Source organism: Phoca vitulina, unplaced genomic scaffold, assembly GCF_004348235.1.
Source record: "Phoca vitulina isolate PV1807 unplaced genomic scaffold, GSC_HSeal_1.0 scaffold8, whole genome shotgun sequence".
Lineage (NCBI taxonomy): Eukaryota > Metazoa > Chordata > Mammalia > Carnivora > Phocidae > Phoca > Phoca vitulina.
The window spans coordinates 50,961,417-50,979,351 of record NW_022589711.1 but is presented as its reverse complement, the minus strand read 5'-3'; the positions used below and the strand labels follow the sequence as shown (position 1 = coordinate 50,979,351).

Below are 17,935 nucleotides of genomic sequence, written 5' to 3'. Positions count from 1 at the left end.
AGGTCATGATCCCAGGGCCCCGGGATTGAGTCCCGCATCGGGCTCCCTGCTTGGCGGGAAGCCTGCTTCTCCCTCTCCCACTCCCCCTGCTTGTGTCCCCTCTCTTGCTCTCTCTCTCTGTCAAATAAATAAATAAAATATTTTTAAAAATATATTTTTGGTAAAGTTAATAGAAGAAAGGTGTGTGTTCTTGTCTCTTATTTCATGCCTTCCTGGGCTGCCCAGGAGAAATGGATTCAATTTGGGCTTTCATGGGAACCACAGTATATCAATGTGTCTTCTCAACCCCTTAGTCCACCTGTGAAAAAGACTTTATGATTCTTCTTTATCTTACAGAAATGTTGGCAAAACATCTCCTCATATGCATGCGTGAGAACTCAAAGCACTGTGACCTTGAACAAGTCACTTCTCCTCTCTAGACCTCAGCTTCCATATCCATGAGATGCAGTGACCTCTAAGGTCCCTCCCAGCTCCAGCATGCTATTTAAAAATGAAATACAGGTAGTCCAAAATTCCCAGTGTGTATTTTCATAGTAGCAGATGTGCCAAATCCTGTGTCATGAACTTTTCGACATGGTCAAGCCAAGCCAGAAAGAGCTTGGATTTGACCTTCTGGGTTTCTAGATGACATCAACAGGATGTCATCATCCTCCAAGTTTATCTGAAGATATATTTTATATGAAAACACTAAACATAAAAGTCACAGATGACTCTGAAACGTCTAATGACCTCCACAACCTTTTAAAGTAGAATGACAGGGTTGTAATACCCTTTGTTCAAGAAGAAAATGCTAAGCTCTCAGAAAGTTACAACTGTATCAAACTTAGCACATAGAAAGCAGCTTTCATTTGAACCCTCAGAACCATCCAGAGCAGGACAGTCAAGTAAGACTTGTGGGAGTGGAAAGGTCCCATAGCAGCCCCGTGCTTTGCCATCGTTGTTCAGATAGAGGAGGAACCCAGGAGAGCTTACGGAGGCTGTAAGTCGTGAGACGGAACCGTACCTGTCAGCATGCCTTCATCTACCACACAGCTGCCATCAATCAGGATGGCATCACACGGCATTTGCACTTTGTTCCCTGTCAAAACTAATAGATCTCCAGGTACCAGGAAGCGTGATTCCAGCTCTTGGACTCCAGCTGAAAGTGTGAGATGGCAGAGTCAAGTCAGATTTTTTTTCCCACAGAAACATAGTCCAACAACTACCTTAATTGGAAATCAATGAAAAAGCAACCAGGGCATTTTCAAAAAGAAAGCTGTCCCTCAACATCGATTCAAAATCTGGAAACAATAAGAAAAAAATAACAGATTACATAAAATAAAAACCTTTGTATGGTAAAACAATAAATAAACAGAAAAAAACTAAAGACAAATTCAGAAAACATGTTTGAAACTTACATTACATTACAAAAGATTAATATTCCTAATATATAAAGAACTCCTAAAAAAAGAGAGAGATGTATAGCAAATGACTATAGCAAAATTGCTAGAGATGTTAGCAGTTCACACCTGCCCATGCACACACACAATGAAGCAACATATTAAACATTTGAACTTAAAAATTGAAAATTCCTTCCTTCCTAACTGCCTTCCTTCCTTCCTTTCTTCCTGTCTGCTTTCTTGTATTTCTTTCCTTCCTTACTCAGTCCCAAAGCTATCGAGGTCAAACAAGCTAGGCATCCTTGCAGAAGGTTGGGGATGTGGGTGGCAGCCAGCTGCAGGTTTTGGAGCTTAACAAGGATGCACAGGTGTTCACATGGCATGGTGCAGGGGGTCAGAGCCCAAGGAGGGAGAGAAGGGCCCCCATGTTGACAGTGGCCTGGTGCGGGATGTTGGAGTCCAAGCAGTGAAAAATATGTCTACATGGAAGTGGGGGAAAGCATCAGTAATGATAGATGACGGGTTACGCTCAGCAGGGATTGATAGAATAAGTAGTATAATGAGGCTGATGAGAGCCAGGTTTCTCATGAAGAAAGGAAGTTACAAATATAGACGGAAATAAAACTAGACTGAACTCTGTGGTATTGGATTAGAATTGGAGACAACAATGTAAATTGTCGGTTTTCAATAGATAAATAGAAAAATAATATAGATGTAAATGAATATGTATGTGAGAATACACACATATATGTTTGCTTGTCTTTTTTTTATACATATATTCGTTAATTATGTTGTCTGAGAGGGCCTAGGAGCCGTGAAACCCAAATAATAATGTGCATATCTAGTGCCCAAATTTTGGTTTCTAAATTCTATTCCTCGGGGCGCCTGGGTGGCTCAGTCCGTTAAGCGGCTGCTTTCGGCTCAGGTCATGATCCTGGGGTCTTGGGATCGAGCCCCACATCCGGCTCCCTGCTCAGCGGAGAGCCTGTTTCTCCCTCTCCATCTGCCTGTCACTCTGCCTACTTGTGCTCTCTCTCTGTCAAATAAATAAATAAAATCTTTAAAAAAAAAAAAATTCTATTCCTTCCCCCCAAAAAAGAATCAGGGTTCCTTAAGGAAATGGCTGATTACAAGGCTGGGCCAAGAGAAGTATCATATAAGCTAAAACATTTTGTTGCTCCATTAAGTAAAAAAGCGCTCAAGGAAAGATGGAGACAGACAGAAAAAACATCAAAGCCAACTTAAGGGGCTCTCACTGCCTAAATCTGTAATGATTTGATCATTACAGTAAATGATGATAAATGAACTATAACCCATAAAATAAAATAGGAATTCATGAGTCCACATGACATAAGTGAATGGATAAATAAATGGGGAGAAAAGATAGCTTTTTCTTACAGTAAAATTACAATTAATGTAGGAGAAAAGATACAATTAGAAAATCACCATTTGGCAACTATCAAAGTAATAATTTAGCCAAGAAATAGCAATGTACAACTAGTAGGTAAATTTAATGAGGGTGGCTTGTTTATATAGTCTCAAAGTATCTCTCAACAAAATAACTATTAATTACAAAGGGCAAAAGAGTAAATTTACAATGGAGAAACCTGGCAGATACTGTTTAATTAAGTGATCCAAGTTAACATCACCAGTAATATAACAAATTTAAATTATGTACCACCTGAGAGGAAACAATGAGAACACGGCATCACTTCTATGATATTCCAGCCAAAAGTGTGTAACCTGAATTTAACTATGAGGAAATATCAGACAAATCCAAATTGAGAGACATTCCACAAAATAACCAGAGTGAAAGGAGTCAAGGTCATGAAGTCAAGGAAAGATTAAAGATTAAAGAGATGTGTCTAACAATACTATTGTGTAATTCCAAATCCTTTCCTATAAAGAACATTATTAAGACCACTGGCAGAACTTGAATGGGGTCTGAGCATCAGTTGCTATTAATATGTCAATATTAACTTCTTGATATTAATGGCTACACTGTCATTTATGTAGGAGAATGTCCTTGTCTTTAAGAAATATACACTAAAATAGGGGCGCCTGGGTGGCTCAATCATTAAGCATCTGCCTTTGGCTCAGCTCATGATCCCAGCGTCCTGGGATCGAGCCCTAGATCGGGCTCTCTGCTCAGAGGGAAGCCTGCTTCTCCCTCTCCCACTCCCCCTGCTTGTGTTCCTGCTCTCGCTATCTCTCTATCAAATAAATAAATAAGATCTTTAAGAAAAAAAAAAGAAATATACACTAAAATATGTAGGAGTCGTAGAGCTGTATGTTGGCAACTTACTCTCAAATGGCTCAGGGAAAAAGTTATTTGAATTATTCTTGCAACTTTTCTGTAAGTTTTAAGTTATTTCCTAAAAAAAGAAAAAAGGAAATACATCTAACATTGCCCACCTAGCTAATTAGAAAAACCTAAAGGTTTGCCAGCATATTCTGTCGACAAGGGTATGAGGAAACACGCATTTCTGGCACAAATGCAAGCTGGTACAATCTCCATGGAAAGAAATTTGGCTATATCTATCTAGCAAAAGTACATACATGCATTTATTCTTTAACTCAGCAATTTTACTTCTGGAAATCTATGCCAAAGATAGACTGGTGGAAATAAGAAAAGACAGATATATGCACAAGCCTTTTTATTATAGCACTATCTGTAATAGTAAAAAACTAAAAAATAAAATCCTTCAATAGAGAAATGATTGGGGGTGCCTGGGTGGCTCAGTCGTTAAGCGTCTGCCTTCGGCTCAGGTCATGATCCCAGGGTCCTGGGATCGAGCCCCGCATTGGGCTTCCTGCTCAGCGGGAAGCCTGCTTCTCCCTCTCCCACTCCCTCTGCTTGTGTTCCCTCTCTCACTGTGTCTCTCTGTCAAAATAAATAAATAAAATCTTTAAAAAAAAAATAGAGAAATGATTGAATAAACAATGTTGCTCCATACACAAAAGTACTAGAAAGCTGAAATAATGAGCAAAAAATATTTATATATCCCGCTATGAAAGAATCTCTAGGAAACATAGTTAAGTATGTAAATACACCTGAACTAATATGACATAGTATGTCAACTATGTCTCAATATTTAAAAAAAAAAGCGTGTAAAGCAAACATAACAGAAAATATGAGCTAAACGTGTATGGTATACCCCTGTTATCTAAGCAGTAGTGTAAATATATACACTATTCTGTATATATACTATGTAGATATGGATGTTATATATAATGTCTCTGTATCTTTTAAATGTAAGAATAAATCAAAAACAAACAAAAATGATTCTTATAGAGAGAGTGAGTGCACAAGGTTGAGAAAAGAGGGATAGGAGCAAAGCTCTCCTGAATGTTTTGACTTACAGATTTAACTTTTGAACCATGTAGATATTTTATATGATTTTATATAGTATATATTTTAAATAATTTATATATTTAATATGTAATTTTACTAAATTTATAATTATATACTTTATATAATATATATTTGTGTATAATACCCACATAAACTAATACAAAAATATATTTGAAAAGTTAACACTAAAAATCTAAGGCAAAATGAATGAGATGAACTTATTGAGTTGCTGGCATAACCATAGAGAGAAGAACCATTCTGAGTAACTTTGAAACATAAGTTTTTTTTAAAAAGTATAATTTGTACATTTCATATGGTATATCACAAACAGGGGAAAAGAACTCCAACAAAATCTCAAATTGTCAAGCCGGCGTTGGTGGTAGAGTGGTGAGCATAGCCGCCTTCCAAAATCTCAAATTGTCTTTAGGAATTATATTCCTCCTAGGTGTTTTGGCTTTCAACTCTGAGATTACTGTGTATGAGGTATAGAGCAAATGAGTAATTGGTTGCTGTCATTGAGAATTGCAACTTTTGAGATAAAGGAGAGAAAAAAGTACAATCAACAAAGTTAAGTAAAAAGCCCATAGTTCTAAACTTGAATTAGAAATGTCAGAAGATGGGGTCCTGGGTGATTATCAGTTAAGCATCTGACTCTTTGATTACGACTCGGGTCATGATCTCAGGGTTGTGAGATCGAGCCCCCTGTCAGGCTCTGTGCTGGGCATGGAGCCTGCTTAAAATTCTCTCTCTCCCTCTGCCCTTCCCCCACCCTTTCTCTCTCCCTCTCTAAAAAGAAATGTCGGAAGACTAGGTCTGTCTTCTGAAAAGGCCAAGCAATAGTGACTAACACGGTAGAAATGAGCACTCTGAGTGCTCTGGTTGAGGTCTCTAACCATATCTAAGAGCTCTTTGGAAAAATGGATGTGTCCAGGTTTGGAGCAGGAATTGTACAAGGTAAGTTTGGAATATCATATCATATCAGAGAGCAATAAAACTTTTAAAGACTACTGGGGTCACAGCAAAAGAATTCAGAAGCCAACCTGAGGAGGCACTCAATGGCCAAAGACGAGACCATTTGAGCACAGTAAGAATAAAAATTGCCATGGATGGAAATGTGCCAACCCATATGAAGCCATAATGACTCTAAAAAGTCCTTTGGATAATGCTAGAGGATCAACCCATTATTTTGAAAGCTGGTACATAAAAGTGAATAATCAAATATTAATCCTGTCTTTCTTAAACAAACTGAATCTCAGAGTAATGAAATAGTTGAGGAGGGTGTTTTTCTTTATAGAAATACTCCACTTAGTATGTGAAGATGGTATGATAGAAGTAGAAATTAGGAAACTCCTAATGAAATAGTTAATCTAGATCATAAACATTTATGTCTGCTAAAATCACAAAAAGAAGATAATCAGATAGTACGTACCACCCTTTGGAAGTATGCGATATCAACTATGAAGTATTCTTGCCAAAAACTCAAGCCCCAGATCTAACGACCAATTTACGGGAAGTGCAAGCTATAGAAAATCATGTTAAATAACTTTATGAATATGTAATCAATATAATCCGAACAGTAGAACCCATAGGATGAACCTCTTACTTTCTTCAACAAAAAATTTGCAAGGAAAAAAGTAAGATATAAAGGAGGGAACGTGTAGAGTTCAACTTGAGACTTATCAACTAATTGCAGTATGTGGACTTTATTTGGATCCTGATATGAAAATACATTTACATGTATAAACCCACACTTGTGATTCAATTGGAAAAATTCAAACCCTTCTATATAATTGATTTTTTAAATTATGGAGTTATTTTAGTTTTTTTAGGTAAAGGAATTAAAAAAGAATCTTTATATTTTATATATACTGAATTTTTTTCAAATGAAATTATATGATATCTGGGATAGTTCCAAAATAATCCAGAGTGAGGGAGGAAAATTGTTGATAATTGTTGAGTCTGAGTGATAGCTACATGGGGTTTCATTATCGTATTCTCCCCATTGTTATATGTATGCAAAATGTTTCATCACAAAAAGTTAAGCAAGAAAATGATCAGGGTATTTTTAAAAGGTGAAGTTTTACTTCCAGCCAAGATGTAGTAAAAAGGAACAGATTTATCTTCCCATCTGAAACAACCAAAACCATACAAAATATATGAAACAATGGTTTTAAACCATTTAAACTGAACATAAACAACAAAAGACAGGAAACAAGGGAAGGTGCCCTACAATTGCTCAGCTTACTGCCTTTAGAGAGTTCCCAGGCCACTGTGCAGGGAGCGGGAACCCAGACAAAATCCAGAGGTCTCCCGAACTTCAGAATACAGACATGACAGTCTACAGAGACTAATCATCACATGCATTTGAAAAAACTACTAGCAAATGAACAATTGAACATATACATTTAAAAATACCATTCACCATAGCATCAAAATCATGAAATATTTAGGAATGCATCTTAGAGTGTATAAGACCCATACACCAAAAACTGCAAAACATCGCTGAGAGAAATCAAAGACCAAATTAACCAAGATTGAATAATGTAGACACATACTATATCCATAAGTCAGAAGACCCAAACTTATTAATATGTCAATTTTCCACAAATTTCCACAAATTATGGATCTATAGATCCAGCACGATCCTAATCAAAATCTCATCATGTTTTTTCTTATTAGAAATTGACAGGTTGATTCTAAAGTCAAAGGTCCCAATATCACCAAAGCAACACTGAAAAAGAAGAACAAAGCTAAAGGACTACCATTAGCTTAGTTAAATAATACTATAAAGCCATATGGTGGCCCTGGTATAAAGACAAGCAGATAGATCAGTAGAATAGAATAGGGAGTCCAGAAACAGTTCCACCTGTGTATGAGCAACTGATTTTTGACCAAGATGCAAAGGCAACTCAGTGGAGAAAGGATAGTCTTTTCAACAAATGGTACTGGAACATTTGAATGTCTATTTGCAAAGAATGAACTTCAATTAAAAAAACCTCAGAATACATTATAGATCTAAATGTGAAACCTAAAACTTTGAACATTCTAGAAAACAATGTAGTGTTTGTTTTTTGTTTGTTGCTGTTAACCTCTAAGGGAGAATACCCACCTATCATGAATTTACCATTATCTGATATGACTGGCCATATAAATTATGAGTTCCCAACAGCATTCAATTATCAAGTAGAAGAGTTATACACAAAGTAAGACTTAAACAGATGTTGAAAGTCCAAGTGAATTTCAAGAACAGTTTTCTCACCTCCCAACATGTCTTCCCAATTCTGTCATTCTGTTGTCTCTTTCTCAATGTACATCTAAGACCTCAGATGAAGTTTTTTATGGCCGTTAATAGACAAAAAAGAATCCCAAACATTTCATGGTATTAGATCCTGGCTTAAAAGAGTCCCAGAATAACTATGGAGAAGAAAACCTTCACAGTGGGCAGAACTCCACCTATTACATTAACTTTCCTCTTGCGCCTGAAGGGAGAAATAACTAGAAGACCAGATCTATGCTAATTTATAGTAGGGAGCAAAGAATTGTCCTGAAAGATTGCAAGTATATTTGTCCATTAGAAGGCTCACTAATGATGTCTAGTCTGGAGAAGGCCTTTTACACCTGGAGAAAAAAACTAAACAATACTCTCATGGTTATCAGCTAACCACCAAGTACTTCAACAATAGTCTCATGAAAGGAATAGGTGGCAGTGATGGGGCTCCCTGCTCGACAGGGGGCCTGTTTCTCCCTCTCCTTCTGCCACTCTCCTGCTCTCTCTCTGTCAAATAAATAAATAAAATCTTAAAAAAAAAAAAAAAAAGAGGAATAGGTGGCAGTGTTGCCGATTATTTATGAGTTCAAAAACATATTCCTCGGGGTGCCTGGGTGGCTCAGTCATTAAGCATCTGCCTTCAGCTCAGGTCATGATCCCAGGGTCCTGGGATCGAGCCCCGCATCGGGCTCCCTGCTCAGCGGGAAGCCTGTTTCTCCCTCTGCCCACTCCCCCTGCTTGTGTTCCCTTTTTGGCTATCTTTCTCTCTGTCAAATAAATAAAAATATTAAAAAAAAAAAATTCCTCTACTCACCAAAGCTAATTTGGTTATAAACCCTACTAAGCACCTAATTTTCCAGCAGCAACCACAAACTCTTAGCCACCATAAGTAAATAAAGCTAAGCAAACAGCCTGGGTTTTGCTAACCAACTGTTAAAACAAAAAGGCAACACTTGATTTGATCTGAATGTGTCTTTCTCTCTCTCTCTCTCTCATGCAGGACATTTCCCTTTTGTAATGAACCCCATTTCTTGGAGGTCTGAGATGAAGTGTGAGAAGGGGCATCACTATATTTTATGTGACATTTTGATCCTGGAACCCAAATCATTTCTGCTTGGGCTACAAATTTTATAGATTGTTGTTTGCTTCTTTGTGTTATAGGAAAATATCTGTTGCAGTTGTTAATTATAGCCCTCACTCCTGGGAACCAGATAGATATGTTCATAGCATTGGATAAAGAAAGACTAGAATTATATCCACCAGGCTATATTCATAATTACTATCTCATTTTGAAAACTGTTGATCATTTCTTGATAAAATGCATTGATCAGACTAATCAATCCTTTAGGAAAATTCCCTACTTTGTACTCCCCACCTTCCTATGCAACAAAGTTGTTAAATACTGTTAAATCTGTTCAATCTACCCTAACCATTAACAAGTTTCCCAGATGTGTAGGATTTCCAAGTAAGGCTCCAGCTTGTAACCCTTCATATTGAGAAGGATTCGATGAACTCATTCTAGGCAGAAAATAACCAATATTTTCCTATCGTATTGTTATAAAAAATGCATTTTTGAATCTCAAAAAGTACCTCACCTCAATTTATTGAATAGATATTCATTAAGAACTTACATATTAAGCATTTATTTACATTAGGACACCATAGAAAAGCTTAATAACCTTGGATTAGGCAAAGATGTCTTAGATATGACACAAAAAGCAAGATCCACAGAAGGAAAATCTGATAAACTTGACTTTAACAAAAGTAGAAATATCCACCCTTTGGGAGACACTGTAAAAAGAATGGAAAAGATAAGTCATAGAGTGAGAGAAGATCTTTGCAAATCATATTTGTGATAAAGGATTTGGATTCAGAATATAGAAAGAACTTCTTAAAAGTTAATAATTAGAAAACAACCTAATAAGCAAAAGATTTGAACAGACACTTCACCAAAGAGGATATATAAGTAGAAAATAAGCACTTGAAAAGATGGTCAGTGCCATTAGTCATTAGGGAAATTCAAATTAAAACTACAATGACATCCCACTACACATCTGTTAAAATGGCTAAAATTTTATAAAACTGACTACTAGACAAGAATGTGGAGCAATTGCAATTCTCATATTAGTAAAAATGTAAAATGGTACAAACACTATGGAAAACAGTTTGGCAGTTTCTTAAAAAGTTAAACATTTACCTGTCCATATGACCCAGCCATTCCACAGTTATGTATTTTCCCATACAAAATGAAAGTGTATGTCCATGCAAAGACTTGAACCCAAATTTTCATTGAGGCATTTTTTGTAATAGCTCAATACTAGGAACAACCCAAATTTCCATCAGTAGGTGAATGGATGTACAAACTAGTCTATCCATACACTGGGATTCTACTCAGGAATAAAAAGGAATAAACTATTGACATACTTTAACAAAAGGACACATTTAAAAATAATTAGGAACTTTGACCCCTGTAAAATTAACCCGAATATGTTATAAAAGACAAAAAATGCCTAGTGTACAACCATTTATATAAAATTCTAAACATGTAAAGTGGTTGCCTGAGGATGGGGATGGGGAGAAAGAGGTTGAAAAGAATGATTACAAACAGGCACAAGGCAACCTTTGGGGGTAATGGATAGTCATTATCTTTATTGTGGTGATGGTTTCATGGATAGTTACATGGATATACATAAGTCAAAATCTATCAAATTGTACATTTTAAACTGGTTCCGTTAATTATATGTCAATTTTACCTCAATAAAGTTTTTTTAGGGTGAAAATGTCTCAAGGACCTCATCTCTTCAAGTAAATGTACAGAAAAAAATGCATATGAAGATGAGAGTAGTAGAAACAGAGATACAAATTTAAATCCTGTTTTGATTCCATATGAACACACATAGATCTAAAATAATGAGACTTACCTTTTCTCCCACATACAGAGACTGTAATGCTATTATGTGACGCAACTAGATGGTGGAGTTTTACAGATTGCTGAAAAAGAAGAATGGAAAATAGAAAAAGGCTTATTTATTTGAGGATAGGCCCCAGGTATTAATTCAGTAAAGTGTTAGTTTCTTTAAAGATGGAGCACTGTCTTGTTCCCGACTGAATACACTGGCTAAAAACAAAAGACTAAGTAGCCTATCAGTCAACTGAAAAGTCATCCAACTTGCTGGGCTGTTCACCAACAATAAGAAGTATGTGTTCTTTGGTAGAAAGGAATTTCCCAGCATGCTTGGTTCACTCAAAGTAGTTTTTGATAACCATAGATTTGTGTTTAGTTCTTTAAGTAGAGAACATCAAGAACTTTAATCATTGGAGATATGTGTTTGTACCCAAATAGCTTTGAGAACTAAGCATTATTTCAGCCTTGAGTTATCCCACATCAGAGTTCCTAATCTATAACTTTATAAGGAGTTTGGTGGTACCTGCTATTTCCTCACAGTATATGTTGTTTTAATATATGAAATACACAAGAAGGGAGAGGAGCAAGATGGCAGAGGAGTAGGAGACCTGGATTTCGTCTGGTCCCAGGAACTCAGCTGGATAGAGATCAAACCATTCTGAACACCTATGAACTCAACAGGAGATTGAAGAAAAGAATAGCAACAACTCTCTGAACAGAAAAGCAACCACTTTCTGGAAGGTAGGACGTGTGGAGAAGTGAATCTGAGGCGATATTCGGGAGGATAGACGGCGGGGGAGGGGACTCCGTCAGCCGCTACTGGCAAGTGATAAAGCCGTGGAGCACAAAATTGGAACTTTTAGAAGTCGGCTCCGCTGAGGGACGTCGCTCCGGTGGCTAAGCGGGGGGTGGAACCCTCACGGGACAGTGTGGTCTCAGGACCCTCGGGGTCACAGAGAGACCAGGGGTGCCTGAGTGCGGCAGAGCTCCCAGGTATCGGAGCGGGGAAGCCGGCTGCAGGGACAGAACCCAGGCGCGGGCTCTCAGCTTGGGGTTGCCATAAACCATGATCCGCGGCACAGTCGGGCCCCTGCTCCTCCAGCAGGAACCCAACAAGCGGCAGATCCGGCGAGACTCCCCTTCCTCCCCCAGGAGGAGCAGCACGGGAGCGCACCGCGGGGATCTGCTGGGTTTGGAGACTCCACACGGGGTCGTGAGCCAGAGATAGAAATGCTGGGTCACAGGCCAGGTGAGCACAGAGTGCGGCCGGAGACCGGGAGATGGGAGTGACTGACTGCTTTTCTCTGGGGGCTCACTGAGGAGCGGGGCCCGGAGTTCTCGGCTCCTCCGGGGCGGAGACTGGGAGGCCGCCATTTTCACTCTCGGCCTCCAAAGCTGTACGGAAAGCTTGCAGGGAACAAAAGCTCCCAGAGCAAACCCGAGCAGATGACTTAGCCCTGACCGGCAAGGGCGGGGCAATTCCGCCTCCGGCAAAGACATTTGGGAACCATGGCAACAGGCCCCTCCCCCAGAAGATCAGCGAGAACAGCCAGCCAAGGCCAGGTTTACCGATCAGTGAGAACGGCAGAACTCCAGCGGTAGGGGAATCCTGCACATAGAATCCATGGCTTTTTTACCATGATTTTTTAGTCTTTCAAAGTTAATTTTTTTTAACTGTCTTATTTTTTTTTTGAATTTTTCTTTTTCCCCTTTTCAGCCAACATCTTATCAACCCCTTTTTTAAAAAATATTTATTATTTTTCATTTTTAGAGTCCTATTCTATCCCTTCATAGTAGTTACCCTTATTTTTGGTATATATATATAAGTTGTTCTCTCTTTAAAATTTTGAGATACAGTTTCTTCTAACAGATCAAAATATACCCTAAATCTCTAGTGTATGGCTTTGTTCTAGTCTCCTGCCTGATCACATTCTCTCCCTTTTTTTTTTTAAATCCTCTTCTTTCTTTTTTCAACCAACTTCTTATCTTATCAATTCCTTTTATAAAATATTTTATAATTTTCATCTTTACAGTCATATTCCATCCCTTCATCATATTAACCCTTATTTTTGTACATATATAAGTTTTTCTTTCATTAAAATTTTGGGAGGCACTTTCTTCTAATGGACTAAAATACACCCAAAATCTAGTGTGTGGCACTGATCAATGCACCAGCCTGATCATATTTGATCATATTCTGGTTTTTTTGTTTTGTTTTGTTTTTGTTTGTTTTTATCTTTTTCTTTTTTCTTTTTTTCTTCTTTTCTCTTTCTTTCCCTTTCTTTTCCCCCAGTTTCACATCTTTTCTGATTTGTTTAGTGTATATTTTCTGGGGACGTTGTTACCCTGTTAGCATTTTGTTCTCTCATTCATCTATTCTCCTCTGGACAAAATGACAAGATGGAAAAAATCACCTCAACAAAAAGAACAAAAGGCAGGACCGACTGTCAGGGACCTACTCAATACGGACATTACTAAGACGTTGGAACTAGAGTTCAGAATGATGATTTTAAAGATACTAGCGGGGCTTAAAAAAAGCATGGAAGTTATTAGAGAATCCCTTTCTGGAGAAATAAAAGAACTAAAATCTAACCAAGTAAAATCAAAAAGGCTATTAATGAGGTGCAATCAAAAATGGAGACTCTAACTGCTAGGATAAATGAGGCAGAAGAGAGAATCAGTGATATAGAACACCAAATGATGGAAAATAAAGAAGCTGAGAAAAAGAGAGATAAACAACTACCAGATCACGAGGGCAGAATTTGAGAGATAAGCGATACCATAAGACAAAACAACATTAGAATAATTGGGATCCCAGAAGAAGAAGAAAGAGAGAGAGGGGCAGAAGGTATATTGGAGCAAATTATAGCAGAGAACTTCCATAATTTGGGGAAGGAAACAGGCATTAAAATCCAGGAGGCACAGAGAACCCCTCTCAAAAGCAATAAAAATAGGTCAACACCCTGACATCTAATACTAAAACTTACGAGTCTCAGAAACAAAGAGACAATCCTGAAAGCAGTTCGGGAGAAGAGATATGTAACCTACAATGGTAGAAACATTAGATTGGCAACAGACCTATCCACCAAGACCTGGCAGGCCAGAAAGGACTGGCAGGATATATTCAGAGCACTAAATGAGAAAAATATGCAGCCAAGAATACTATATCCAGCTAGGCTGTCAATGAAAATAGAAGGAGAGATAAAAAGCTTCCAGGACAAACAAAAGCTAAAGGAATTTGCAAACACAAAACCAGCCCTACAAGAAATATTGAAAGGGGTCCTCTAAGCAAAGAGAGAGCCTAAAAGCAACATAGACCAGAAAGGAACACAGACAATATACAGTAACAGTCACCTTACAGGCAATACAATGGCACTAAATTCCTATCTTTCAATAGTTACCCTGAATGTAAATGGGCTAAATGCCCCAATCAAAAGACACAGGCTATCATATTGGATAAAAAAACAAGACCCATCGATACACTGTCTGCAAGAGACTCATTTTAGACCCAAAGACACCCCCAGATTGAAAGTGAGGGGGTGGAAAACCATTTACCATGCTAATGGACACCAAAAGAAAGCTGGGGTGGCAATCCTTATATCAGACAAATTAGATTTTAAACCAAAGACTGTAATAAGAGATGAGGAAGGACACTATATCCTACTTAAAGGGTCTATCCAACAAGAAGATCTAACAATTGTAAATATCTCTGCCCCTAACATGGGAGCAGCCAATTATATAAGCCAATTAATAACAAAAGCAAAGAAACACATCAACAACAATACAATAATAGTGGGGGACTTTAACACCCCCCTCACTGAAATGGACAGATCATCTAAGCAAAAGATCAATAAGGAAATGAAGACTTTAAATGACACACTGGACCAAATGAACTTCACAGATATATTCAGAACATTCCATCCCAAAGCAGCAGAATACACATTCTTCTCTAGTGCCCATGGAACATTAGATCCAGAACAGATCACATCCTAGGTCACAAATCAGGTCTCAACCAGTACCAAAAGATTGGGATCATTCCCTGCATATTTTCGGACCACAATGCTTTGAAACTAGAACTCAATCACAAGAGGAAAGTCGGAAAGAACTCAAATACATGGAAGCTAAAGCGCATCCTACTAAAGAATGAATCAGTCAACCAGGAAATTAAACAAAAATTTAAAAACTTCATGGAAACAAATGAAAATGAAAACACAACTGTTCCAAATCTTTGGGATGCAGCAAAGGTGGTCCTAAGAGGAAAGTATATAGCAATACAAGCCTTTCTCAAGAAACAAGAAAGGTCTCAAATACACAACCTAACCCTACACCTAAAGGAACTAGAGAAAGAACAGCAAATAAAGCCTAAACCCAGCAGGAGAAGAGAAATAATAAAGATCAGGCAGAAATCAATGAAATAAAAACCAAAAGAACAGTGGAACAGATCAACGAAACTAGGAGCTGGTTCTTTGAGAATTAACAAGATTGATAAACCCCTGGCCATACTTATCAAAAAGAAAAGAGAAATGACCCAAATCAACAAAATCATGACTGAAAGAGGAGAGATCACAACCAACACCAAAGAAATACAAACAATTATAAGAACATATTATGAGTAACTATATGCCAGCAAATTAGATAACCTGGAAGAAATGGATGCATTCCTAGAGATGTATCAACTACCAAACTGAACCAGGAAAAGAAATAGAAAACCTGAACAGACCTATAACCGCTAAGGAAAGTGAAGCAGTCATCAAAAATCTCCCAACAAACAAAAGCCCAGGGCCAGATGGCTTCCCAGGGGAATTCTACCAAACACTTAAAGAGGAATTAATACCTATTCTTCCGAAACTGTTCCAAAAAATAGAAATGGAAGGAAAACTTCCAAACTCGTTTTATGAGGCCACCATTACCTTGATCCCCAAACCAAAGACCCCATCAAAAAGGGGAATTACAGACCAATATCCTTGATGAACATGGATGCCAAAATTCTCACCAAAATACTAGCCAATAGGATCCAACAGTACATTAAAAGGATTATTCACCACAACCAAGTGGGATTTATCCCTGGGCTGCAAGGTTGGTTCAACATCCACAAATCAATCAATGTGATACAATACATTAATAAAAGAAAGAACAAGAACCATATGATCCTCTCAATAGATGCAAAAAAAGCATGTGACAAAGTATAGCATTCTTTCTTGATCAAAACTCTTCAGAGTATAGGGATAGAGGGTACCTACCTCAATATCATAAAAGCCATCTATGAAAAACCCACAGCAAATATCATTCTCAATGGGGAAAAATGGAGAGCTTTCCCCCTAAGGTCAGGAACATGGCAGGGATGTCCACTATCACCACTGCTATTCAACATAGTATTAGAAGTTCTAGCCACAGCAATCAGACAACAAAAAGAAATCAAAGGCATCCAAATCGGCAAAGAAGAAGTCAAACTCTCACTCTTTGCAGATGATATGATACTTTATGTGGAAAACCCAAAAGACGCCACCCCAAAACTGCTAGAACTCATACAGGAATTCAGTAAAGTGGCAGGATATAAAATCAATGCACAGAAATCAGTGGCATTCCTATACAACAACAACAAGACAGAAGAAAGAGAAATTAAGGAGTCGATCCCATTTACAATTGCACCCAAAACCATAAGATACCTAGGAATAAATCTAACCAAAGAGGCAAAGGATCTGTACTCAGAAAACTATAAAATACTCATGAAAGAAATTGAGGAAGACACAAAGAAATGGAAAAACGTTCCATGCTCATGGATTGGAAGAACAAATATTGTGAAGATGTCAATGCTACCTAGAGCAATCTACACATTCAATGCAATCCCCATCAAAATACCATCCACTTTCTTCAAAGAAATGGAACAAATAATCCTAAAATTTGTATGGAACCAGAAAAGACCCCAAATAGCCAGAGGAATGTTGAAAAAGAAAAGCAAAGCTGACGGCATCACGATTCCGGACTTCCAGCTCCATTACAAAGCTGTCATCATCAAGACAGTATGGTACTAGCACAAAAACAGACACATAGATCAATGGAACAGAATAGAGAGCCCAGAAATGGACCCTCAACTCTATGGTCAACTCATCTTCGACAAAGCAGGAAAGAATGTCCAATGGAAAAAAGACAGTCTCTTCAACAAATGGTGTTGGGAAAATTGGACAGCCACATGCAGAGAATGAAACTGGACCATTTCCTTACACCACCCACAAAAATAGACTCAAAATGGTTGAAAGACCTCAATGTGAGACAGGAGTCCATCAAAATCCTAAAGGAGAACAAAGGCAGCAACCTCTTCGACCTCAGCTGCAGCAACTTCTTCCTAGAAACATCGCCATAGGCAAGGGAAGCAAGGGCAAAAATGAACTATTGGGATTTCATCAAGATAAAAAGCTTTTACACAGCAAAAGAAACAGGCAACAAAACCAAAAGACAACCAACAGAATGGGAGAAGATATTTGCAAATGACATATCAGATAAAGGGCTAATATCCAAAATCTATAAAGAACTTCTTAAACTCAACACCCAAAGAACAAATGATCCAATCAAGAAATGGGCAGAAGACATGAACAGACATTTCTGCAAAGAAGACATCCAAATGGCCAACAGACACATGAAAAAGTGCTCAACATCTCTCGGCATCAGAGAAATCCAAATCAAAACCTCAATGAGATACCACCTCACACCAGTCAGAATGGCTAAAATGAACAAGTCAGGAAACGACAGATGTTGGCAGGGAGGTTGAGAAAGGGGAACCCTCCTACACTGTTGGTGGGAATGCAAGCTGGTGCAGCCACTCTGGAAAACAGTGTGGAGGTTCCTCAAAAAGTTGAAAATAGAGCTACCATACGATCCAGCAATTGCACTACTGGGTATTTACCCCAAAGATACAAATGTAGGGATCTGAAGGGGTACGTGCACCCCGATGTTTATAGCAGCAATGTCCACAATAGCCAAACTGTGGAAAGAGCCAAGATGTCCATCGACAGATGAATGGATAAAGAAGA

The 17,935-nt window shown here is 38.0% G+C and overlaps 1 protein-coding gene across 3 annotated transcripts in view; it reads right to left on the bottom strand.

Moving 5' to 3' along the window:
- Window positions 1-17,935, bottom strand: part of ATP13A4 (ATPase 13A4) — a 125,562-nt gene that overhangs the window by 52,861 nt on the left and 54,766 nt on the right. For all 3 annotated transcript variants that reach the window (XM_032406897.1, XM_032406898.1, XM_032406899.1), the window contains 2 exons: window positions 10,924-10,993; window positions 1,004-1,138 (listed from right to left, as the gene is read on the bottom strand). In XM_032406897.1, coding sequence (XP_032262788.1) covers window positions 1,004-1,138; window positions 10,924-10,993 — 205 coding nt within the window. The remainder of the gene's footprint in view (window positions 1-1,003; window positions 1,139-10,923; window positions 10,994-17,935) is intronic.